Source organism: Phocoena sinus, chromosome 7 (assembly GCF_008692025.1).
Source record: "Phocoena sinus isolate mPhoSin1 chromosome 7, mPhoSin1.pri, whole genome shotgun sequence".
NCBI lineage: Eukaryota > Metazoa > Chordata > Mammalia > Artiodactyla > Phocoenidae > Phocoena > Phocoena sinus.
This window is the reverse complement of record NC_045769.1, coordinates 34,959,610-34,985,290: the sequence shown is the minus strand read 5'-3', so window position 1 is coordinate 34,985,290 and position 25,681 is coordinate 34,959,610. Positions and strand designations below refer to the sequence as shown.

The 25,681-nt window shown below is 40.6% G+C and overlaps 1 protein-coding gene across 4 annotated transcripts; it reads left to right on the top strand.

Annotated features, from left to right (window-relative positions):
• Positions 1-534: 534 nt before the first annotated feature.
• On the top strand, positions 535-17,301 carry BZW1 (basic leucine zipper and W2 domains 1). Of its 4 annotated transcripts, none has more exons than XM_032637080.1 (12): positions 535-679; positions 1,859-1,932; positions 4,178-4,354; positions 6,754-6,848; positions 7,645-7,710; positions 8,334-8,469; positions 9,207-9,316; positions 9,448-9,618; positions 10,072-10,218; positions 10,731-10,869; positions 12,231-12,353; positions 12,787-17,301. In XM_032637080.1, exons 2-12 carry the CDS (start codon positions 1,869-1,871, stop codon positions 12,816-12,818), a joined length of 1,260 nt encoding a protein of 419 aa, XP_032492971.1. In that variant the 5' UTR covers positions 535-679; positions 1,859-1,868; the 3' UTR covers positions 12,819-17,301. The 4 variants fall into 4 exon arrangements, with proteins under 4 accessions (XP_032492971.1, XP_032492970.1, XP_032492972.1 ...); XM_032637079.1 differs by having other exon boundaries at positions 562-679; positions 17,100-17,301; XM_032637081.1 differs by lacking the exon at positions 9,448-9,618 and having other exon boundaries at positions 592-679; positions 12,787-14,453.
• The last annotated feature ends 8,380 nt before the right edge of the window (positions 17,302-25,681 follow it).

Below are 25,681 nucleotides of genomic sequence, written 5' to 3'. Positions count from 1 at the left end.
CGACCCCTATCTGGATTTTCCTCGCTCCTAAGAGGGGCAGGGCACAACCCCACCCAGCCAGCACCGCAGAGCAATGCTGCCCCGCTTCGGACTTAGCCTGAGCAAGTGCTGCCAAGCCGAGCCGCACTAGAGACCACGTATGGACCCCTTAGCCAACTCGGTCTCCGCCCACGAAGGGCCCGGGCGCCCCCAGCCCTCAGGCTTCGACTTCCGGCGCTACTGGGGCGTGGGGGGTGGGAGGGGCTCGGCGGGGAAGGGACTCAGGCCGGACGTGTCCAACTTCCTCGACACCGGCAGGGGTGGTGGGGGATATTTGTTCTCCTAACCCCTCCATGTGCTAACTAAGAGGCCGGAGGACACGGCGATGGAAGAAAGATGGGCTAGTCTAGGCTAAGTGTCCGGGAAATCTGGAATCCAATAGAGGAATAAAGAATCTTTGAAAATCCTCTTCGCTTCCTTTGCCTCCTTTCCCACCCCACGCCCCGAAGCCGCCATCAGGGAGGGGCGGGCAGAGCACCAGAGGAAGAAATCTCGCGATAGGAGACCGGCCGGGGCGGGGGTGGCACCTCTCCCCTCCTCCTCCTCCCCTCCTCTCGTTAGTTCCGGTCGCAGAGGAGCCACCGCCGCAGTTGCCGCCGCCTCCGGGATTTCTGGCTCTTTCCTCTTCGCCTTAAATTCGGTGAGGCGCAGGGCCCGCTCGTCTCGGGCCGAGGTTGCGGCCCGTAGTCGCTGGGCAGAGGATGAGGGAGGCGGCAGGTCCTGCGGCCCGGTTTGGATGGGCCCGGGCGGAGGCCGCCGCATGAGGCCGGATCAGATCCGGCGCCGGAATTCAGAGGTCGGGGCCGCTGCTTCAGCAGGGAGGCCGAGGGGCGGGTGCCCGGGCCGGAACGTGGGGCCCGAGTGTGCCCCGCGGCGCCACAGGCGGAGGCAGTGGGCTGGGCAGGTCCCCCTGCGGCCCTGCCCGGCCTGGGTAACAAAGCGGCCGTGGCCTCTGTTTGGTGATGTACGCGTGGGGGGTTTCGGCAGGCGGGGCGGAGGAGCCGCCACCACCACTGCGGCCGCCTCCGCCGCCGCTGCTCTCCCGGGAGGGAGGGCGGATGTATGGGGCGGCTGGGCCCCAGGCGCGAAGCGCCTCGGCGCCTGTGGTCCGCTCGCTGCAGCGGCCGCCACCGCCAACGACGGGGTCAGTAGAGAGGGGGCTGAGGGCGAGGAGTCCCCGCCGTGCCCAAGGGGGTCCTGGGCGGGAGGCACGGGAAGGGCTGGATGGGGAGACACGTGCCCAGGGAGGCGGCTTGTATTGTAAGGTATGGGGCGGAGGAGGCTAGGCCGGCTCTCAGCCCCTTTCTCAGGCTGGAGTGGTGCAAGCGCACGCTGCGGTCACGGGCACGACTTCAGAGTAGGGTAGTGCTCATAACCAGGTCCCTCGATGAAGGGATTCGCCCTCTGATAGCGTCTTTAAATTGACGTGCATATTTGGGATACCTCCTGACTGTGGTGGTCATCTCTGTTAGTCCTCTGTGGTGCTCAGAGTGGTGGAAGATGTAGGCGAATTTAAAGAGGAAGAGACTAACCTCTGTTTATGGTGGGTGATTTGCCACTAGTCGTGGCGCTGAAAAGTCATTTAAAAGTGTGCTTCACATTTCATCTTTAAAGGGTTTTGTGTAGGGAGAAGTGCAGGTTTTGAACTTAAGTTTAATTCAAGCAAAGGTAATTCTGTGTGCCTGCCCCAGGTCTCTTGCTAGACTGGAAGTGTATGTTCTATGTGGTTTACATGTGACTAGGCCAGGGTTTGATACTTTGTTTTTAAAATGGATGTTGGGGCACTGATATTTTTAAGGCCTTATTTTTCCCCCCCTAGGGTGTCTTTTATGAATAATCAAAAGCAGCAAAAGCCAACGCTATCAGGCCAGCGTTTTAAAACCAGAAAAAGAGGTAAATATTTATATTTTAATAATATCTCTCTTCAGATCTCCAAAGTAACTTTTATGTCTTGGTTCCTCTGGCAAGCTATTGCTTAGCATTAAAACCTAAAGAGAAAGTACCGAAAGGAACTTGAATTTCTAGTTGACCGCCATTTCAGATATACCCTTAATATTTCTACTACCTTTAAGACTTTTGGTATCAACATATATGTATCTAAGCAGGTTAGTGAATGATGTTTTTGTTGTGCAGATAAAGTGCCTCTAAAAAAGAGAAAGTATGGGCTGCATTTTCACTCGCTAAATTTCATTTAAGGAAACTTCTGCTTGAGGGAAAAGGTTAATTTATAAAAGGAGAGCTCCTAACGTGACTACTAGTTTCACCCAAACTTTGTGAACATTTGTGGGAGAAAAATCAGACTTTAACCCATGGAAGTTAATTATGGAACAGAGTTCACATTGCAGTATCTTTTGAAACTATTCCCTCACAAACTTAGTAAAAAAAACTATGAGAATTATATTAACTACTTCTGTGTATTATCAGGTACTTCAGTGAATATTGAATTCTGTAGCAAGGCACTGCACTAGTGACACAGTTAAATGAGATGTGGTCTCATATATTTTGTATTGGGTTTAATATTTGACCCCTACACTTTTCAGTGTCCTGCTCAAAAGCACATATTGACCTTATTTTACAGGAAACTTTTAGGAAATAGAGAAATGGATAGGCTACTCGTTATAAATTGTGTTTTTCTATACTGAGTGGCAGACACTTTGAAATATATATTACAGAATCTTTTATGATTTCTGATTGTAGCCTGCCCCCTTACAGCAGGGAGACCAAGGAGTAATTGGATTCTAGTCTTTGCAGATTCATTTAGATTTAAGCCAGTAAATTTTCTCAAGAGGAGGCATAGAAGTTGGGAACCAGAGCAATTCTGCAGTAATGGAAAACTCTGTATCCTCAAGTTATGTGGATTACTGATACCGCCTTTGTGTAAATATAGTATCAAGTAGTTTTATTATTGTTGTTAGTACCAGGAAGAGAAGTCACATGGCCTCCTGGTTCTTGATGATTGGGTCCTGGGTATGGTGAACAACCATCGCAGTTTGCCTGGGACTGAATAGAGTTCCCAGGACATAGATCCTTTCAGTGCTAAAAACAAGAAAGTCCTAGGCAAACAGGGAAGAGTTGGTCACCCTAGTGCTGTGTAGAAATTAAGATATCATCTAACCTAGATAGGGAAATCAAACCCTGCCCTGGAGTGTGTGATAGCAGCACAGTAAAGGCTAGGTATGTACCCAAGGCACTTTTTAGAGTGCTTTATATTTTATTTATGTCATTTAATATTCACAACAACTTTATGAGATAGGTCCTACTCTTAATCACCATTTTACCATAGGGAAATTCAAACATGAAGAATGGGGCCAATTGCTAAAATTCAGACAGTTAAGCAAAGCATTTGCTTTTTGATCTCGATTTGAATCAGGCAGTTTGAATCCAGAGCCCTTACTCATAACTGCTACATGACATGTATTGGATACTCAGTAAATGTACTTTCTAAAGATTACCTTAATAAGTATTAAATGAGCGATTTTTTTTTTTTTTTAAGTAGAAAGTGTTATGGGCACTTTTAAAGAAAATCAAGAGCTCCCTTTCAGGAATGAAGTTTACCTGAGGTATAGAAGATATCCTAAATTTCAGAAAAGCTCAGAGGCAATGGAAGAGCATTCCAGGTGGAAATGGTAACCTGGCAGTAGGAACACACCAGCTCATTTAGCTCACTTAGGAGACTTGTGTGAAAAAATAGTGGGAGAAAAGCCACACACTTCCTTCCCCCCACCCACTGCGGAGCTCAGGCTCTGGATGCGCAGGCCCAGCGGCCATGGCTCACGGGCCCAGCCGCTCCGCGGCACGTGGGATCCTCCCGGACCGCGGCACGAACCCACGTTCCCTGCATCGGCAGGCAGACTCCCAACCACTGCACCACCAGGGAAGCCCCACACTTCTTATGATAGGCAGTCCTGCCTTGCACTTGTAGAGGTGCAACTTGCAAAGCACGTGTGTTTAGTCTCCTGTTGTGTTTGCTTGTGTTGCAGGTCTTGGGTAATCTAGGTAGTGTTTGTTTTCTCCAGCTATTGAAATAAATTGTGATGAATGGGGTTAACTTATTCAGTAGTTATAGCTTCATAAGGTTGTGGTTTCATGGTATTTTAGTAAGCCTTTTAAAACTGAATGTTTCGGGGTTTTCCCCCAGATGAAAAAGAGAGGTTTGACCCTACTCAGTTTCAAGACTGCATTATTCAAGGCTTAACTGAAACTGGTACTGATTTGGAAGCAGTAGCAAAGTTTCTTGATGCTTCTGGAGCAAAACTTGATTACCGCCGATATGCAGAAACACTGTTTGACATTCTGGTGGCCGGTGGAATGCTGGGTAAGTGTCTGGGTCTTGTGGGAGGTGTGTTGTATGGGGATTATGTAGAATCCAGAATATGAACTATTTGACAAACCTATCAAATCAGGGTGGCTTTTTTTTTTTTACCCCCTTAGGATTTTCCCATTTTTTTCTTCACAAATTATAGTAAATTTGCCAATTGCATTGCTCTGTCTAGCTTTATATTTGAAATCCATTACAGAACCATAACATTTGGGGAAGACTTGTCTGACATATAAATCCCAACAGTATCTTCCATCAGTGATTTTTCCAACTTGGGTTTGTACACTCTCAGTTAATGAAGAAATCCCTATCTCTTGTTCTGTCTTACCAAATACTTTATAAATTTAACCCTCATATCCGAGGGTTCCGCATCCATGGATTCAGCAAACTGTGGATCAAAAATAAAAAATATTCCCTGGAGTGGTGGTGGGGGATTGTTCAGAATGTTCCAAAAAGCAAAACATGCATTTCCCATACTCCAGTAACTATGTAGCATTTACATTGTATTCTGTTTTATAAGTAACCTAGAGACTGTTTAAAGTATACATAAGGATATGTGTAGGTTATATGTAAATACTATGCCCTTTCATGTAAGGGACTTGAGCATCTGCAGATTCTGGTATCCACGACAGTCCTGGAACCAATTCAGGACAGCTCTGTACCTGAAGACTCTAATCCTGCACTCTTCTGTGTATTAGCCACTAGCCACTTGTGGTTATCAATCACTTAGAATGTGGCTAGTACAAATTCAGAGGTACTGAAAATGTAAAATACACATTGGATTTTAAAGACAATGCTAAAAAGAATGTAAGATATCTCTAATATTTTGAATACTGAAATGTTAAAATCAATATTTTTGATGTGTTGGGTTAAAGTATATCAAAATAATTTCACCTTTTTTTTAAACTTATTTATTTTTGGCTGCGTTGGGTCTTCATTGCTGTGCATGGGCTTTCTCTAGTTGCGGTGAGCAGGGGCTACTCTTCGTTGTGGTGTGCAGGCTTCTTATTGCGGTGGTTTCTCTTGTTGCAGAGCACGGGCTCTAGGCACGTGGGCTTCAGTAGTTGTGACTTGGGGGCTCAGCAGTTGTGGCTTGCGGGCTCTAGAGTGCAGGCTCAGTAGTTGTGGCACACGGGCTTAGTTGGTCCGTGGCATGTGGGATCTTCCCGGCCGAGGGCTTGAACCTATGTCCCCTGCATCGGCAGGCGGATTCTTAACCACTGCGCCACCAGGGAAGCCCCTCACCTTTTATTTTTAATATGGCTACTAGAAGATTCAAAGTTACATTATGTGCTCACATTATATTTCTACCCATAGCCCTGCTGATTTACTCCTGCCTCCACCCTCAACAGGCTCAGACTATCTTAATAGAATGTGCTACTTAGTTACATATTTTCAAAGGATACTGGTAATTTCATTTCCATGGCTTTTTAAAGTATTCCAAAATGTTTTCACAGTAACAGTGTATTGAACCTCGGCCAAGCTGATAGAATCAGAACTCTATTTGTATACATGCAGGATGGAGTCTTAGAGAGGCTTCAGTAGCTTGCATGCGATCAAACAATTGCTCAGTGGTGGAACGGGAACTTAAATGTTCATATGTTCTAATGACTAGTCAGATGAGTATCTCTTTTATTGTATTATCAGTTGTAGTAAGAAATGAGAAACATACCTATTTTCTATTCATAATACTGCTATCAATAAGCCGCTTTTTAAAATGCTTTTTAAATGATCGTTTTTAATAAGGAGATTTTCAAACATATCCTGGAGAGAATAGTGTAATAAACTAAGGATCTGCTATCCAACTTCAGCAATGTTTAACGATCTTACTTCATCTGTTACCCCACCGACTTCATCTCCTCTCCCCTGTATTTCAAAGTGTACGTCAGACATCATTTTATCCATAAATACTTACAAATGTATCTAAAAGATAAAGTCTCTAACTTGCAGGTTTTTATAGCCCAGCCTCTTTGGAAGTTTATGAAAGGTTTTCTGTATGGAAAGTCAGAACCAATTCTGAACATCTCCACTTGAGTGACAGATTTGGCACTGCTGAATTAATGCAGTGAGTGAGTTTCATTGGGTTGCTGAAGAGGGTTATTTTATTTATTCCAGTAAATTGTTTTCACTTTGTTCACACGTATTGAACCAACCAGCCATGTTCCTACTGAGAAATTGACTTCGCTTTCAAATCATCTCAGAATTTTTATCATTTTATAATGAGAATCCTTACAGAAAATAAGATTGACTAGTATATACAGAGGTTGAACTATAATGTTGTACACCTGAAACATAAAAATAAAAAGTTAAGTTAAAGTTTAAAAGAAAGTAAGATTGAAATAATTACTAATTTTAAATGAAGGTCATTGCAAATTTTTTTGTAAAATATACCTTAGCCCCAGGTGGTACACTGGCAGATGACATGATGCGTACAGATGTCTGTGTGTTCGCAGCACAAGAAGACCTAGAGACCATGCAAGCATTTGCTCAGGTAAATTAAACTTTACATAATTATTTCAATTAACTGTTATCCATCTAATGTTTAAGGAATATTCTGCTTTTAAGAGATTGCTGGTAGCAGGTTGAAGGAATCTGAGCTGAAGGTTTAGAGGTGTTCTGGGTGTGCAGTATGATGGTTTAGGAACTTAAAAATGTGCTGAGGAAAACAAAATAGAAAAAAAATTGAATCAGCTCTCCTTTTCCTGTTTGTCCCTCTAAAATTAATCCATTTTTTAGGGAAAAAATTCAAGCTGAAAAAGGAAAATCAGTTCCCTGTCGTGATTTTCATCACTAAATTATTCTGCATATAGCTTTTTAAAGGTGAATGAGTTATAGGCAGATTAGCTTCTTTACCAGTCAGAATCTCATTTGAAAGTTGCATACATAGTTATGCTTGTGTTACTGTAAGCAAAGAATTAAAATGCATCTAACCTAGGGATTGTTGTCTATGTCATTAGGAAAGTAGAACTATATTTTATGATCCTATTCTGTTAATATCCTACAAATGGGTAAATGACTTGTATTTGAGCAATAATTAGTCCATGCTTTGATATTTGGCAATAAAATCTATTGCAGGGTGGCAGTTAAAGTGTTAACAGTATTGGTATATTGTAGGATTTGGGAATTGACAGACTTCCCAAGCTGGTTTAAACATCTGATGAAAGGTTCACTTCTTTGCTATTCTGGAGATACTGTGGAGAGGTCTTAGTTGCCCTGACTTAGATCTTTTGGGAATCTGACATTTTTATGTATGAGGTTATCATTCAGTTCCTTTACTATTCTTACAGGTTTTTAACAAGTTAATCAGGCGCTACAAATACCTGGAGAAGGGTTTTGAAGATGAAGTTAAAAAGGTATGAGCAGCAATATGCTTTGTGGAAAACAAGAGGTTGGGGTCAAAGAAGGGAATGTTAAATCCTAATTCTGCCACGGATTTGAGATAATTTTAGATATTTAGGTAGGCTGTCTTTGAAATGAAGTTTGGGGGTATATCATTTTGTAATTTGCTGTACACTGTTTCTTAGCTCTGTATCCAAACAAGTGGCAAAGGGGTTAAATCCAAGTGGGGTTTGTTTAGAAGACAGAGAGTAGCAGATCAGAGCTAAACACATTGACAAGGAGAAATTTAACATACTTGCTCTCTGAGTCTTAGATATTCTACATATAAGTGCACAGAAAATTTGGTAAGGTTAATAGTATCATTTAATGAATATGAGACACTGTCTTAATTATTAACTCATTTAATATTCTCAAAAGCCCTGTGAAACAAGTTTTATTATCCACATTCACATATGAGAAGACTGAGACAGGTTAAGTATCTTGCCCAAGGTCACTCAGCTAGTGAGTATTATAACCAAGATATAAACTTGGATGGTTAGGCCCCAGAGCCCACAATTTTAACCAATATAATATGCTTTACTGCTTCTATTTATGTAATGCATTTGCTCTTTTAACCGTTAACTATTTACTTTTATAGCTGCTGCTGTTCTTAAAGGGTTTTTCAGAGTCGGAGAGGAACAAGCTGGCTATGTTGACTGGTGTTCTTCTGGCTAATGGAACACTTAACGCATCCATTCTTAATAGCCTTTATAATGAGAATTTGGTTAAAGAAGGTAATCAACCTTTAGTAAAGGATGATCTTTAGTTGGCTGAGGGTGGAGTAGATAAGAGCCTGAAAGATGAACTGATACGAAAGTTAAGATATAGTTTATGTAGATTTGACTGGTGTGATAGTCTTAGTTTTTTAACTAGTATCCTTAAATTTAATTGGTTCATTTCAGCTCATTAGTTATTTAATGTATACCTTTGGCATTTAGGCTTAACAACTGTCTATCCAGGGTCTAGACAAAATGTGACTGATTGTAAAGTAAAAATAGAAATGCTGTGGAAACGCAGAGAGAGATTAATCCCAACTGGGAAACTTGGGAACATCTTGAATAGAGAAAATGGGGAAAATGGCAAGCTGAAAAAGAAAATAAGTTCCCTTTTGTGATTTCCATAGTTAAATTATTCTGTACAGTAATTTAAAAGCTAACTTCTTTTTATTGCTTAGAGTACTGAGTTATTTAACATGCCTTATTTTTATTCTCACAACAACCCTGTCAAGTGTTAAGAATTGTTACTCTCATTTTACACATCAGAAAACAGTTTAACTTGACTAACAGTACACAACTAGCAAATGGTAGAGAAATTGGAGTAGAATGGTAAGCACTGGCAGAGGGAAGTTCAGGGGTAAGCTTGGGGATAAAGTGAATAATCCTGTGTGGTGGAACCTCAGAGGGAGGAAATGGGAGATAGTCATTGAAATCCAGGAAGGTACTTCTGTTAAGTAAGCTCTGTTTTTCTACAGGGGTTTCAGCAGCTTTTGCTGTAAAGCTCTTTAAATCATGGATAAATGAAAAAGATATCAATGCAGTAGCTGCAAGTCTTCGGAAAGTGAGCATGGATAACAGACTGATGGTTTGTAACTTTTCTTCACAGTCTTGAAAGCTTAATAGGCAACTTTCCCATTTTTAATCTGTGAAAAGAGGAAAGGTGTTTTTCTTAATCTGATTTGAAGACCATTTAACCAGATTAAATTCTCCTTTCAGGAACTTTTTCCTGCCAATAAACAAAGCGTTGAACATTTCACAAAGTATTTTACTGAGGCAGGCTTGAAAGAGCTTTCAGAGTATGTTCGGAATCAGCAAACCATAGGAGCTCGTAAGGAACTCCAGAAAGAACTTCAAGAACAGATGTCCCGTGGTGATCCATTTAAGGATGTGAGATATTCTTATTTAAACTATCTTTATATGGCCAAGTTTCTGGCTAAGAAAATTTTTACTCATTTCAGAAACTTTAAAGTATTTCACCAGTGAGTTTTATAATAGCTATAGAATGTTATGCTGGGACTTTGCCTCAATCTTTTTCATATTCATTGCCTTATGGGTACCCAGAAATCATAACACTTGGGGATTTTTATAAGGTGCAAGCCAATAGACAGACCTTCTGTTTCCATCTTGGTCTTTTCCTAGGTAGTTTGCCTATGTGTAATACAGGGTTTGAACTAGAAGTCCATACCTTCTTGTTCTAAAAGTTCTATGATTATATATGGTCTCCTGGTCATTGCTAGTGGCATGGAAAGGTGTTTATGCTTTTGTGAAAGGTCTAAGTTTCATGTGTGTAGTATCTACATATCAAACTTATTTCTGTACTAAATTTGGATTCTTTTGCAGATAATTTTGTATGTCAAGGAGGAGATGAAAAAAAACAACATCCCAGAACCAATTGTCATCGGAATAATATGGTCCAGTGTAATGAGCACTGTGGAATGGAACAAAAAAGAGGAGCTTGTAGCAGAGCAAGCCATCAAGCACTTGAAGGTATTAGAACTGTGCCTTGGTAAAACATTATTCTTGTAAGTGGGGGTAAGTGAACTGTCAGTGTACTTTTCTAAAAGGATTTATCACATCCTGTGCTTCCTGGGGATAAACTACCAGTAAGTAGACAAATAACATATTAACTATTGATGATAACCTTTTAAAAAGTCTGATTTGGGCTTTCTTTGGCTCACAGGTTAAAAACAAATACATGTTTAAAAGTAGATTGAACCTGTAATATGGTCTTTGCTTTTGAGAGAATATTGGAAAACAGGAGGATTCTTTTTCTTTCCCTTTAAAATGTTAACATTGTATTCACAATTATCTGGAATCCTTGGTGTAGTATTGCTTTTTTGATTTAAATGCTTAATTTTTCTTCTTTACTCTTTTTTTTTAACTTCCACTAAACAGAATATAATTCACAGTGATTATAAAAGATGAGTTATGTCTTAGGAATTTATAATAGACGGCCATCGTACTAAATGACTAAATCTTTTCTCCCTTCCCTTTAAAAGCAATACAGCCCTCTACTTGCTGCCTTTACAACTCAAGGTCAGTCTGAGCTGACTCTGTTACTGAAGATTCAGGAGTATTGCTATGACAACATTCATTTCATGAAAGCCTTCCAGAAAATAGTGGTGCTTTTTTATAAAGGTAATTTAAATTTTGAATTTTGTGAATACATTTGACAAATATCCTAGGAAACTCAAAATAATTCTAATGAGTAGTCCTCTGAACGTCAGCACCCTAAAATATTTTACTCTAATCACAGGACTGAGTTGTCTCTGATTTAATTAGTTACTTTTGAGTGCATTATCTTTAAAACATCTCTAAAGCTTCTTAACAAGTTAAAATCTAAAGCCTTCTTGATGAGGCCTCAAACTTTGCCTCCTATATTCCCCCAGTCCTCTTCCCCAGACAGATGATTTTGTTGGTTCCCATATTTTAAACTTAGAGGTCTACCTGCATCCCTGCATCCCCAGGTTTTGTTTTGTTTTTTAAAGGATAGGGTAATGACCTCCAAGTACCCTGTGCTTCAGTGATTATCAACTTGTGGTTAGGTTTCTTTAAAGTATCTATACCTCCACTTCCTCCACTCAGATTGTTTAGAAATAAATCTTAGAAATCTTCATTTAATTCTGGAAAAGTTAGTAATTAACTTTTAATTTTATCTATAAAACACATGGACTTTTAAAAAATCACAGTACCATTTTCACACCTAAAAAAAAAAAAAATTAAAGAATTATCTATGAGATATCCCTGATTATTTATCACAAGATTTCTCAACCTTGGTACTACTATTTTGGGCCAGATAACTATTTTGTAGGTGACTGTCCTATGCGCTGTAGTGTGTTTAACAGCATCCCTGGCATCAGCCCAATAGGTGCCAGTAGCACCTCTCCCCAGTGTAACAACCAAGAATGTCTGTAAACATTGTCCGGTGTCCCCAAGGGATAAAACTGCCTTCAGTTGAAAGAATCACTGGTTTAATAAGGTTGATTTCCTGTTTGTAGGTTCATACATTGGCCACAAGTTGATAAAAAGTTTCTTAATGTAGTGTTCTCATTTCATCTTTTCTACTTTAAATTTTAATTCATTGAAGAAACCAGGTAAGAGAGTTCTGAACACAGATTTATTTTGTAAGCAACCAAAATATTTGCTTTTCAGTGAGATCTTTTTTTGCCATGAAGGCGTTTGCACCTTAGGGCAGGGGGTCCCCAAACTCTGAGCCGTGGGCCGCTACCGGTCTGCGGCCCATCAGGAGCCGGGCTGCACAGCAGGAGGTGAGCAGCGGGCGAGCAAGTGAAGCTTCATCTGCCGCCCCCGTCGCTCACGTGACCACCTGAGCCATATCTCCCACCCCCACCCCCCCATGGAAAAATCTGTCTTCCACGAAACCGGTCCCTGGTGCCAGAAAGGTTGAGGACCGCTGCCTTAGGGGGTTTCTAACTCTGCCTTAGTTAGAGAAGTACTGTATGAAAACTCCACGAATGTAAAGGTTGCTCTCTTTACAGCTGAAGTTCTGAGTGAAGAACCAATTCTGAAGTGGTATAAAGATGCACATGTTGCCAAGGGGAAAAGTGTCTTCCTTGAGCAAATGAAAAAGTTTGTAGAGTGGCTCAAAAATGCTGAAGAAGGTAAGTCTTTTCATTTGAGCAGGTTTTTTTTTTTTTTTTTTTTTTTTTTGGTAAAGCCTGAGAACTTATTTTAATGTGGCCAAGAGTATGTCCATACATGTTGCCTTCTTTCATTCAGGTACCATTTTGTATGTGAGTACAGATTTTTGTTCATTTATGACAGACCTGCAAAAACCTATTACTTTAAAGTAGGTGAGGAAAACTATACTTCAGGTATTTTGATGGCTTGGCCATAATCCTATCATTCTTAGGAAATTAGAAAATTTTGAGAATAGTTAATATTTATGAATTTTGAGGTTTACAAATGAATACATGTAATATCCCCCTCATATGAGTAGAGCATTATTAATAAAATTCCTTAAATAAAGTTATAAACAGAAGTTTTGCTTTCTGATACCATGTAATGCTTGACTGCACTTTCCCCCTTTTCTAGAATCTGAGTCTGAAGCTGAAGAAGGTGACTGAATTTGAAACTACACCCTCAGTAAAGCAAACAGGAATTGTAGATAAAATGTCATGTCTCATGTGTCCTGGTTCTTACATCTTCCTACCTCCCTATATCAAGCATGATATAAGGGCTTTCATGGCAAATTTTATTTTAACTGTTTCTATGGTTACTGGAAATGTTGGATTTAGTTTCTAAAACCATGTTTTAAGTAGCTACAGGAGCTATAGATTTGAATCTAATGTTGCATTAGTCTTTTCAGTTATCTTCTACCTCCTGTATTTTCTACTGTAATAATGTAATTTAAGGCCTTCCACAATGAACAGTTCACTTTTTCCCTGGGTTTTCTATATAAACAGTTTTCAAGATATGATTTGGTTAAAATAATTTGTTATAAAAATTCTGTTTGCAAATTAAACTGTAAAAGTATCCAGAGTCTCAGAAGGCAGTGATTTGTGTGATAATTTGGTATGCCCAAAGCCCTGCTCATCAATGGAAATCTCATATACAGTAGATTCATTTACATGAATCTTGAGTATTTGGACCACTGCTTGCATGTTGATATTTTCTTGCATTTTTAACCCCAGATGTACTTGAGCTCAATTGTTTGCTCTCTGATTTTCATTCCTTAAAATGAAGCCATGGAGAACAAACTTGAAAGTGAGGTGTTTGGGAAATTGTATGTGGTGGTGGTGAGAAGAAAAAAGTTGAGCTTTTACCCATTGAGAAACCTCTGCATTCAGTTTGCTTCTTTCTAGACAAAACAAATGAATATTCTTTTCATACTGCCATTTTCAAATAGACCTTGGAAAAGCATTGTCATTTAAAGTATTTTACAGTTGTCATACACTTAGATTGGTAAGAAAGGACTCATAAAACAGTATAAGTAAAGCAAATGACTACTAAACCCAGAAAATTGTTGAAAGAAAAGTGGTTAGCATGTTCTAATTGGGATTCTAAATATAACTCATATTTCCTGTTGGCTTAGAGTATTTGTTGCAAAGAATGAAGTGCAGTGATAATGATTATCCTACTTGGTCATACTGGGCCAGCTTCATTCTTTTCACAGATTCATATATGACTCAAGCATCTGCCTATTAATTTACCCCAGTTGCCAATATTTTAAATTGCCATGAGCCAAATATCCCCTCTGTACAGTTGATCCATTTATTTTAATGGCTGCCTTTTAATTTCCATCTTAATTTTCTTGCTGCTACCCATCTTTATATGTAGTCATTAGAAAAGAAAATGTGGCCACACTTTTTGGTGGAAAGATTTCATGTTAAGAGTGAACATTTTGAAAGCTTTTTTGATTGGTGAAAGAAATGAGCTTGGAATAATGCCGCCGGAGACTGAGTGGGAATTGCCCCTTTCAGAGGTGCCATTCTTAGGAGCTAAAAATTAGGTGTTTAAAAGTTTATCTTGAGGGAATAACATGTAATATAGTTTGAAATAAAGGTATAATAACCTAATGAAGAAGAGCATCATAACTGATACGGTTGTGAAGGGGGTGAAATTGTTAAATGAATGACTTTGATAAAGCTTTCATGCACAGACAAAATGTATTCACTAGGTTTCTACATAGTGATTTGCTTTTACTTTGTAATTTGTAGTCCTTAAAAGACTTTTTTTTTTAAATAAAGTCCATCCTTACACTTAGGTTTATATAGCTTAACCTTTTTTAATTTTTTGGTAATTTCCATGTTAATGCCTACTGGTAACTGTAACTGTATGTTATGCATTCAGACATCTCTACTATGTAAGCATTAAATAATTGCTCTTTTCATCCTTATGACCCCCAAACTGTAAACACCTACACGGAATTCTGATGTAGCAGAAACTACATTAACGTTTCTACAACCAAATCATTGCATGTTACTTGCAGTACAGAGTGCACCTTATTATATACTGTGTATAGTGAAAATGTATAGTCTTCCAGAACTACATTATGATCCCTGATCACAGTGTTTTCCTTCATGGCAAAGTAGTGTTTACTTACTACAATATTCTAGTAAATGGATAAAGTCACCTGTGACAGTATAGTGTAAAGAAAGGGAATGCTTTCTAAAAAGGCTTTGCAGATTTTCATTTTGAATTTTAAGTGGCAATTTTGAATTTCAGCTGCCAGTGCCAGCCTCAAACCTGTAATTCTTAATATAGTTGTTAAGATTGTACTTGTAATTATGATCAGATAAATGTTAATTGATTTTCCTAACTTGGTGTCAGTTTCTCAGGATAAGTCTCCTCTTAGATGCCATAATTAATGTGTTCAGAGCTGATGATAAATTTCTTAATCTTAATTATTCTGGGAGTATTGCCCTAGAGACATTATGTTCTTATGAAAATTCCAAATACCAAAAATGCCACAGGGTATTTTGACATAGCATAGTGATGGTGGGGAGAAGAAATGCCTGTGACAGAGATTGACTTCTAATTCAGTGTTTCTTAAAGCTTTTTTTCATCAACCCCAAGCCCAAAGCCTTTTAAACTTTTTTTTTTTAATAGTGCCCCAGTGAATTTTTTTGGCCATGCCACACAGCTTGTGGGATCTCGGTTCCCCAACCAGGGATTGAACCCCAGCCCTTGGCAGTGAAAGTGTGGAGTCCTAACCACTGGACTGCCAGGGAATTCCCCCCAATGAATTTTAATATCATAGACATGCTGTATATATATTATATCTGCTTTATACATGAAAAGAGTAAGGGGGTTTTTTGGTCCTACTTGGGGGTGACACCACCCCTGCTTGAGAATGCGGATCCTAATATATCTTTTTTAAAAGGGGAGGGGACCTAGTGATAGACATTTGCGTTGGCGGATGTATCTTTATGTGTGTCCAGATCTTTTTTTCTGCCAGGGTCACTAGAAAATAGAAGAACTTTGTTTTCTGCAGTCACCATCTTAAAATAGCTGCGCTTTATACCCTTCCCACCATAGGCATCAGACAAATCATTTCCCATTGGCTTTGGAGGTCTTGCCAGATTCTTACTTGACTTATAAATGTATCATAAATAGAATCATTCAGGTTCCTTCTCATCTATAAAAATCAATAAAATCCTAGGTGAATGATTTATTTTAATTAAAGTTGTTCATTATAACACATTGATAAATGGCACTGAAATTTTACTGGTGAGTCGACTGTCACATTCAAGTAGGCTGCTTGCAGGAACTGATAGAACTATTGGTTGATTTAAAATGTAACATAGATGCCAAAGTTCTAGTGTACATTATTACCTAGACTACTGAATTATCTTTGTAAAAATTTCCTCAGATGCTATTTACAGGTGCCATGTAAAATAGGCTAATGTGCATTTCTATGAGAATTCTGGTAAACTGCCGTGCTATGATTTTTCATGTAAAGTATTAGTCCTCTAGTACTGATATAGGGTATGTATTCACCAGCCTACTGAAACCTAGTGGTTTGAAATATTATTAAGAAATAAGTTTTTAAGAAGACTTTATTTAAGTGGGATCTAGAAGACGTGATAAGTACTTTTGACTTCGAAATAATGAATTTATAATTGGCCTCTGTCTAAAAACTTGAATTGCAGTGGATTTGTACCCAGACACAATCTTATGCATAATTGTGTGGAATTTAGTATGGATCAGAAAGGCTTCCAAACTCCCTTTCCCTCCCCACTTTTTTTCCTTCTATTTAACTGTGGGCTATACTAGCAGCCATATTAAATCCAATCATTTTAATTTTCCAATGCACCTACAATCCTTTTATCCTTATTCTAAGATTATCATTTCACCTCTTAATGAAAAAATGGTGAGGATACTTTACAAATTCACTCTATCACTGTCAATTTAGTAACTCTTAATAACCTTAGTTAAAGTGAAAGCTCAACTGCTTGTGCCTACTACAGTGCCGTAGAGGAAACGTGGCAACAAATCTGCACAGTCCTTTGCTTTGTAGACTTTACCTAGAGGGACCAATATCTTATTAAACTATGATATGATTAGAATGGTTATGGTTGTATTACTGCAAGTCTGGGAACTATGCATTAAATGTGTGTAATGAATTTGGGGTGCTACAAAGTTATCAAATATAACTGAGCTGTTTCAGGGAATTTCCAGTCAGTGTAACCATTTTAAAATCGGATGAAAATAGTTGAAACCATTTTTTTAAGCTTGAAATCCTGAAGGCTGTGCTTCAAGTTGACTTAGAGGTAAACCTATTGGGGAAATAAGTGACCCACTTACAGACTGAAGCCCCTATTACTTCAGAAAGATGTTCTACATTTTGTGGCATCCTGAGAATAAAATATTATGTCTGTAAGTACACCTCATTTCCATTCTAGTTAGGACTAATGGATCCTCATGTGGCAAAAAGCTGAAGAATGGAGAAAACTGGGTAGCCGATAATCCAGATAGTTCTTGGCACTCTGAACAACCTCAAGTACAGCCATCCAAGCCAGTGATTATATTGCTGCGTTATTTCTCTGTGAAATTTGCTTCTTGTCTGTACCCTTGAAATTGAATAAAATTTCATGAGACTCCTTATTAATGTAAAGAGATAAGCAGTGACTTGCACTGGTTGTTGTATGCTAATAACCTTTGAGTGCTGGGGTTGGTTAACACAGTCCTGTCCCGGTCCTTACTGTTTTGACTTCGTGTTTAAAGTACCATCAAAAGGCCTGTGCCCCTCAGAAAATTTTTTTTCTCCAAACAACGTTTGCTTTTGTTTGGCTCACATGTACTTCAAACTCCTATCCAAACACGTACGTATTCCAAAAATGCCAGTGTTTCACTTCATAAAAAGTAATGGCATCTACCCACTCCGGAAGGCTTCAAGTCCCTTCCCTTTCAGCCCTCACATCTAACAGATCAAATCCTGCCTATTCCAATTATTGAAATCACTTCTCTCCAGTGCCATCACCTGAATTGGAGCCATCAGCATCTATCAAGAGCCAGAGTATTTAAATGCAAGTGTAGTTTGTTGTAAGGCGTTTACCTTTGCCTGGAGGGCCCTGCATAATTCTTTAACTTAATCTGCCTTCCCCTCATTCGCCACTATATGCCCAGTATCCAATATTTGTCAGGTAGTAAGCATTACGTTTTAGCTGAATAGGTGAAGTAATGAGAACAAATCCAGTGTTTCCTGGATTAGAAGTTGAAGGTATGAAAAAATGCACTGAGGGGGATGTTTACGTGTAGAATGAAGGCTGTTGTGTGAATTACAAACATTTAGAAGCAACTTTCTTTAGAAAAGATGAATCCAAGATTCCTGTTCTGTGGTTAGGGTTGCCATGACTGATGGCGGCCAGGATGGATTAGAGGCTGTCAGTCAACAGATGCGTGCTGCTGGGTGCTCCGCTGAGTTCAGGGCTGTGGAGGTGAGCAGGACCGGATGCCTGAATTCAGGCCCACAGGAGGAGGCAGGTAATGGAGAGCGAGGTGAGTGCAGAGCAAGGATGCTGGAGGTGCTAGCACATTGGAGAGAGTCCACTTCAAGGGCTATCACCTACCACTCAAATCCCATGAGGGAAGCTACACTGGACAAAATACGGTTTGCAAGCCCTCAACATCAAAACAGCGCATGCCTACCTGAAACACAGTCTTGGAGAAAGATGTCTCACTCATCTACGAGCTGTGCGATTGAGGCAAGTAATAAAACTCCTGAGCTGCCTTTTCTGCATCTGTAAAATCAAATGATGCCCATCTCATGGAGTGGTTGAGGCGTTTGCAATGAAATAATCTATTTAAATAAAAGAGGTGCTTGATGCAGTACTTGTCACATAATCACTCAGTGAATAGTGGCTATTATTTTTATTTGGCAAGGAAAGATATGTTCATGGGGAACCAAGAGCCCTGGCAGGTTTCTTGTTTGATTTGAACTGGTAAAAGGTAAGGGAAGTTCCAACCACCATCATCATCGTGCCTGCTTTAGCAACGTGTAGAAAGACCCATGATGACAACTGAAAGCCTCATGGCCTAGTAAGAATGAATGTCATGTTTTCTAAGTGTGGTCAAGCATTCAGAGTAAATGTCCTCCCAAGACTTCATTCTCACCTTTTTAACTTTTACATTTAACAATGTAAAAGTTAAAAAGCTACAAAGACAAGAGAGAAGAGTTAATGGCAGATGAAAAATAATCAGCTGTTGGAAGAAGGAAAGCAGATAGATGACCCACTGGCTTGGTTTTAGCTTTCTCTGTTCTAAGCCCCTGTAGCACAGCAGAGAGCTAACAACCATGAGAAGTAGACTGATACTTCAGGGCCCAGGAAAGTCTCAGATGTTGGGACCACTAGTTTTTCTAAGGATGGGAGTAAGGACTGGAGCTGAAAACAGATGCGCTTACTGGGCCCTGTACAGAGGAGTAGCCACCTCCTCTATCCCTTCCCCTTAGGCCACCTGGTCACTGCCCTTCCACAAGTTCAGCAGAAAATGGGTTACCATCTGGAGAAATGACAGGGGCTATGGACTGGTTGATACCAGACACAGATGAGAGTAAGCACCGTATTAAAATTCAGAACCAAAAAAGTTAATAAAGTGGGCAGATCCCTAGCACTATACCCCTGTGTGGCAGACGGATCATGGTCCCCAATATTAATTCCCTGATTTTTTCTTAGAATCCCCAACTTTTAGCTGGACACGTCTGCTCAGAAAACATCTGCCAGCCTCCCTTGTAAGCAAGTGTGGCCATATGATTAAGCTACAGAGGGTGGGATGGGCTCTTTCTAGTGCCCTTAGAGCAGGGGTCCCCAACCCCCGGGGCCGTGGACCCCTACTGGTCCACGGCCTGTTAGCGACTGGGTCGCACAGCAGGAGGTGAGTGGTGGGCGAGCGAGCGATGCTTCATCTGCCGCTCCCCATTGGTCCCCACCACTCCCCACTGCTCGCACTGCCGCCTGAACCAGACCCTCCCCAACCCCGCAAGAGTTGTCTTCCACGAAACCAGCTCCTGGTGCCAAAAAGGTTGGGGACCGTTGCCTGAGAGGAAGAGGCTATGTCTTTTTTCCTTCCCTATCTCCTTCCTGCTAGCTGGGAAATGGGCACAATGACTGGAGTTCAAACAGGATCCTTGGACCGTAAAGATGAACTATTTGTGGAGAATTGCAGAGCAACAAAATAGGAAGAGCCTGAGTTCTTGACACAAACAGCATTCCATCCCTGGACAACCTACATCTGGACTTCTTTCAGATAATAAAGAAATAAAATTATCTTATTTAAATCATTATTTTAGGTCCCCTAACACATGCAGATGAATGTAATCCTGAATGGTTATTTTAAAATATAAAGAGGGACTTCCCTGGTGGCACAGTGGTTAAGAATCTGCCTGCCAATGCAGGGGACACGGGTTTAAGCCCTGATCCAGCAAGATTCCACATGCTGCGGAGCAACTAAGCCTGTGCGCCGCAACTACTGAGCCCGCGTGCTGCAACTACTGAAGCCCATGCACCTAGAGCCCGTGCTCTGCAATGAGAAGCCCGCACACCTCAAAGAAGAGTAGCCCCCGTTTGCTGCAACTAGAGAAAGCCCACGCACAGCAACGAAGACCCAATGCAGCCAAAAATTTTTAAAATATATATATATAAACCTAATAGACTTGAGGAGAAAATCCAAATAGATCAATCATCTCAGGAAAAGAAATCAAGTGGTAGTGTGTGAGAGATGATGAAGCTATCATCTCTCAGCTCCGGACCCTCTCATCCTATGTGATGCTGGGGCTGGGACTCTGCCGACTACCTTTCTTATATGTCATCTGGTTCCCAGTTAGGCTCTGCCTATAGGGGGTTCTAGAGGGAGACTGGAATGATGAAGAACTTGCTCCTTCCTGTTTGCTTCCTGTTCCTGTCAGTGTCACCACAGCAGTGGCCCTCACCCTGGCAGTGGCACTTGGTTCCATTTTGCAGTAGTCCCATACTACCAGAATCAGTCTTATTATGGTCACTCTCAGAGATACCAGCACCAGCCAGTTGGCATTTTCCTCACAAAGGTCTGCCCCCAGCTCTGTGAAGTTCATTCTCTGAGTTCAAGGCTCTAGTACCAGCCAGGTAAGGGCACCTCCCCAAACTAAATCGCAGCTCTTTGGGCTCTCTTCTAAACTTTTAAGTTATTTTAATAATCCAAACATCTTTCCTTTTTACCTCCAGCCATAGAGATGATTTCTACTTCCTGTAATTACTACCTCTGTGATACATTAGTATTCCCTCTTTGCCTTTTCAATTCTCTAGTTCTTGCTTTAAAATACTTTATATTAAATCCCTCTGTTAAAACAATTCGATTTTCTCTTGTCTCCTGGCTGGAAAGAATTGGTACCAGGAGTGGTCCTAGAAAATTCTGAAAGAAGGCTATTTGGGATCTGGTTTGTACTTGAATACCCTGCTGAGCTTTTTGTCAGTGGGAAACAGAAGTCGAGGAATCTACGGCATGTAATAGCATCCCAGTTAATCAAATTATCGATGAAGCACTTACAAATCAAGTGTTTGAGGAACCAAGTGCCTGCTGCATTTGGCGATTATTGCAATAATGATTACTACAAGGACTGTGGCTTGGAATGGCTGCATCTGAATGCATGAGACACCACAGAGGCCAGAAGGCAATAAGATCACAGATTCAAGGTGCTAAAAAAAAAAAAACCAGAATGCCAACCAAAAATTCTATATCCAGCAAATTTATCCTTCAAAAATGAAGGGAAATTTGAGACATTCCCAGAAAAACAAAAACTGAGAAAATCTGTTACTAGAAGACCTGCCCTACATGAAATACTAAAGGAGTCAGTCCTTTAGGCTGAAATGAAGACAGTGGGGACTTCCCCGGTGGTTCAGCGGCTAAGACTCTGCGCTCCCAATGCAGGGTGCCCAGATTCGATCCCTGGTCAGGGAACTGGATCCCACATCCGCAACTAAAATTCCCACATGCCACAACTGAGATCGCGAGTGCCGGAACTAAGACCCAGCGCAGCCATATAGATAGACAGACAGATAGATAGATAGATAGATAGATATTTTTTAGAAAAAGGACACTAGATAGTAACTCAAACTCACATAAAGAATGTTGGTAAATGTTACTACATAGGTAAACATAAAAGATAGTGTAAATGTATTTTTTGTTTCTAATTCTTTTTTCTCTCCTGATGTATAATACAAGTACCATAAACCAATAATGATAAAACTGTGTTGATGAACTCCTGATGTCTAATGATGTAATTTGTATGACAGTAATAGCACAAAGAAGACTAGAGAGAGCACAGCTACATAGGAGCAAACTTTTTGCATTCTATTGAGCTGGATTCCAAAAGGTAGTCCCTGACGAGCGAGCTGCCGAGAGCAGGTGCTCAAGGAAAACAAGAAGGAAGCTTCATGGGCTTTTACGACCTAGCATGACTTCTGCTATAGTCTATTATTTGAAGCAGTTACCAGTGCCAAAGAACATGTGAAGTGGGAGATACTGTGGTAGATATTTTTGGAAAAGTTCTGCCACACCTATCTTACAGAAATACTTGGGTTTGTTAAGAGGGAAAAAAAGCAAGAGGTGCAATCTCATTTGTAAAGTTTAAAAATGTATACAGGGCTTCCCTGGTGGCACAGTGGTTGAGAGTCCGCCTGCCAATGCAGGGGACACGGGTTCATGCCCCGGTCCGGGGAGATCCCACATGCCGTGGAGCGTCTGGGCCCGTGAGCCGTGGCCGCTGAGCCTGCGCATCCGGAGCCTGTGCTCCGCAACGGGAGAGGCCACAACGGTGAGAGGCCCGTGTACCGCAAACAAACAAACAGAAATATAGATCACTGGTACAGGAGAGAATGCTCAGAGATAAACCCACGCACTAATGGTCACCTGATTTATGACAAAGAAGGCAAGAACATACAATGGAGAAAAGAAAGCCTCTTCAATAAGTGGTGCTGGGAAAACTGGACAGCTACATGTAAAAGAATGAAATTAAAACTCTCCCTAACACCATACACAAAAATAAACTCCAAATGGATTAAAGAGCTAAATGTAAGACCAGACACTATAAAACTCTTAGAGGAAAACATAGGAAAAACACTCTTTGATATAAAACACAGCAACATCTTTTTTGACCCACCTCTTAGAGTAACAGAAATAAAAACAAACAAATGGGACCTAATGAAAATTAAACGCTTTTGCACAGCAAAGGAAACCATAAACAAGACAAAAAGACAACCCTCAGAATGGAAAAACATATTTGCAAATGAAACAACAAACGATTAATCTCCAAAATATACAAACAGCTCATGGAGCTCAATATCAAAAAGCCAAACAATCCAGTTCAAAAATGGGTGGAAGACCTAAATAGACATTTCACCAAGGAAGACATATAGATGGCCAAGAGGCACATGAAAAGATGCTCAACGTCACCAATTATTAGATAAATGCAAATCAAAACTACAATGAGGTATCACCTCATGCCGGCCAGAATGGCCATCATCAAAAAATCTACAAACAATAAATGCTGGAAAGGGTGTGGTGAAAAGCGAACCCTCCTGCACTGTTGGTGGGAATGTAAATTGATACAACCATGATAGAAAACAGTATTGAGGTTCCTTTAAAAACTAAAAATAGAACTACCATATGACCCAACAATCCCACTACTGGGCATATACCCTGAGAAAACCATAATTCAAAAAGAGTCATGTACCACAATGTTCATTGCAGCACTATTTACAATAGCCAGGACATGGAACCAAACTAAATGTCCATTGACAGATGAATGGATAAAGAAGATATGGCACATATATACAAGGGGTATTACTCAGCCATAAAAAGAAACGAAATTGAGTTATTTGTAGTGAAGTGGATGGACCTAGAGCCTGTCATACAGAGTGAAGTAAGTCAGAAAGAGAAAAACAAATACCGTATGCTAACACATATATATGGAACCTAAAAAGAAAAAAAAAATGGTACTGATGAACCTAGTTGCAGGGCAGGAATAAAGATGTAGACATAGAGAATGGACCTGAGGACACGGGGCAGGAGAGGGAAGCTGGGGCAAAGTGAGAGTAGCATCGACATATATACACTACCGAATGTAAAATAGCTAGTGGGAAGCAGCAGCATAGCACAGGGAGATCATCTCAGTGCTTTGCTATGACCTAGAGGGGTGGGATAGGGAGGATGGGAGGGAGGCTCAAGACGGAGGGGATGTGGGGACATGTGTATGCACATGGCTGATTCACTTTGGTGTACAACTTCACAGTACTGTAAGCAATTATACTCCAATAAAGATCTATTAAAAAAAGTGCAGCTAAGACAATTTAGGGGTAACAATCTAGGAGATTGGGGCACTATCCTTCAAGATGTGTTATATACTTTGAACTAATGACCATCATGTGCTGTTGTTTCCCCACTGGATAGAATGCATGACTCGGGGCCAGGAACCCACTTGAGAACACTCCTGAACTGGAGGTTTTGTTCCAAGGACAGGAGGAAACTTCTGCAAGGGGACACCCAGTGAGTTCCACTAAACCTAAGGCTTTGACTGCTGCCTGATTATTTGGGCCTTCTTATGCTGGCTGACCACAGGCCAAGTAAAGGTGTTAGTATATCACAGGGAAATGGGCCTGATTATTATGAAAGATAGGGTTGCTGCTACAGGGGCAAGGCAGAATATGTCTGGAACTTTAAGGACTTACTCTTGGTATGTCTATGACTTGATAATTCCAAGTGGGCAACTGTAGCAACCATGGCCTTACAAAGGCAAGGTAAGCAGAGACTGAGTCGCCTCAAAAGGGATGAAAGTCTGGGCATCCCATCGATGAGAAGCAAGCATTCTCAACTAGCAGAGTGTGAATCTACAATGTGTGGTAGACGAGAGGGTGATAAATATTAACACTGGCCTCAGGACCAATTATAGCAGTGCAGGCTTTATAGCTTATTCTAATCAACCTCCACTTACAAGTGTTTGTGTGTGTGTGTGTGTGTGTGTGTGTGTGTGTGTGTGTGTGTGTGTGTGTGTGTGTGTGTGTGTGTGTGTGTGTTTAAATTATGACCAGCCACCACCTGGAGGATGCAGTGTCAGGACAGAGTAAACAATGTACGGCCTGAGGTGGGACAATGGTTAAGAATCTGCCTGCCAATGCAGGGGACACGGGTTCAAGCCCTGGTCCGGGAAGATCCCACATCACAGAGCAACTGAGCCCACGCACCTAGAGCCCGTGCTCCGCAACAAGAGAAGCCACCGCAGTTAAAAGCCCCTGCACTGCAACGAAGAGTAGCCCCTGCTCGCCACAACTAGAGAAAGCCCACGAGCAGCAATGAAGACCCAACGCAGCCAAAAGTAAATAAATATTTATAAAAAGAAAAGCACAAAATTTAATCTAGAGGCTTAAATCCTTTACAAAAATTAACTCAAGATGAATCAAAGACTTAAATGTAACACACAAACCTATAAAACTTCAAAATAACATGGGAGAAAACCTAGATGATCTTGGGTACCAATGACTTTTTAGAAACCTACCACCAAAAGCGCAACCTACGAAAGAATGACCAACCGGACTTCTTACAGATCAACTTCTCTGTGAAATACGATGCCAAGAGAACAAGACAAGCTACACTGGGGGGAAATCACAATTTCTCACAAAACTAAAAATACTCTTACTATTTGATCTAGCAATCGCATTTCTTGGTATCAATCCAAAGGAATTGGAAACAAGTCCACAAAAAAATCCCTGCACACAGATGTTAATGGCAACTTTTTCTTAACAGTTAAAAACAAACATGTCCTTCAATAGGTGAATAAACTGGTATATCGAAACAATGGACTATTAACTCAGCACTTAAAAAAAAAAGGAATTACAAGCAGATAATGAAGACTGACTACTGGAAAAAGAAAACATGAAAAGTTAATATTTGAACAAATGGAGATGATCTATGAAAATGTTTGAATGTTATTTGTCTAAAAACTCGAGACTTCCCCTGG

Excerpts from the sequence above, each read along its gene's own strand:
- BZW1 (XM_032637079.1), top strand. The coding sequence starts at position 1,869 with ATGAATAATCAAAAGCAGCAAAAGCCAACGCTATCAGGCCAGCGTTTT. Across the intron at positions 7,711-8,333 it reads TTGAAGATGAAGTTAAAAAG|CTGCTGCTGTTCTTAAAGGG; the intron begins GTATGAGCAGCA and ends TTACTTTTATAG. Across the intron at positions 12,354-17,099 it reads GCTCAAAAATGCTGAAGAAG|TTAGGACTAATGGATCCTCA; the intron begins GTAAGTCTTTTC and ends TTTCCATTCTAG.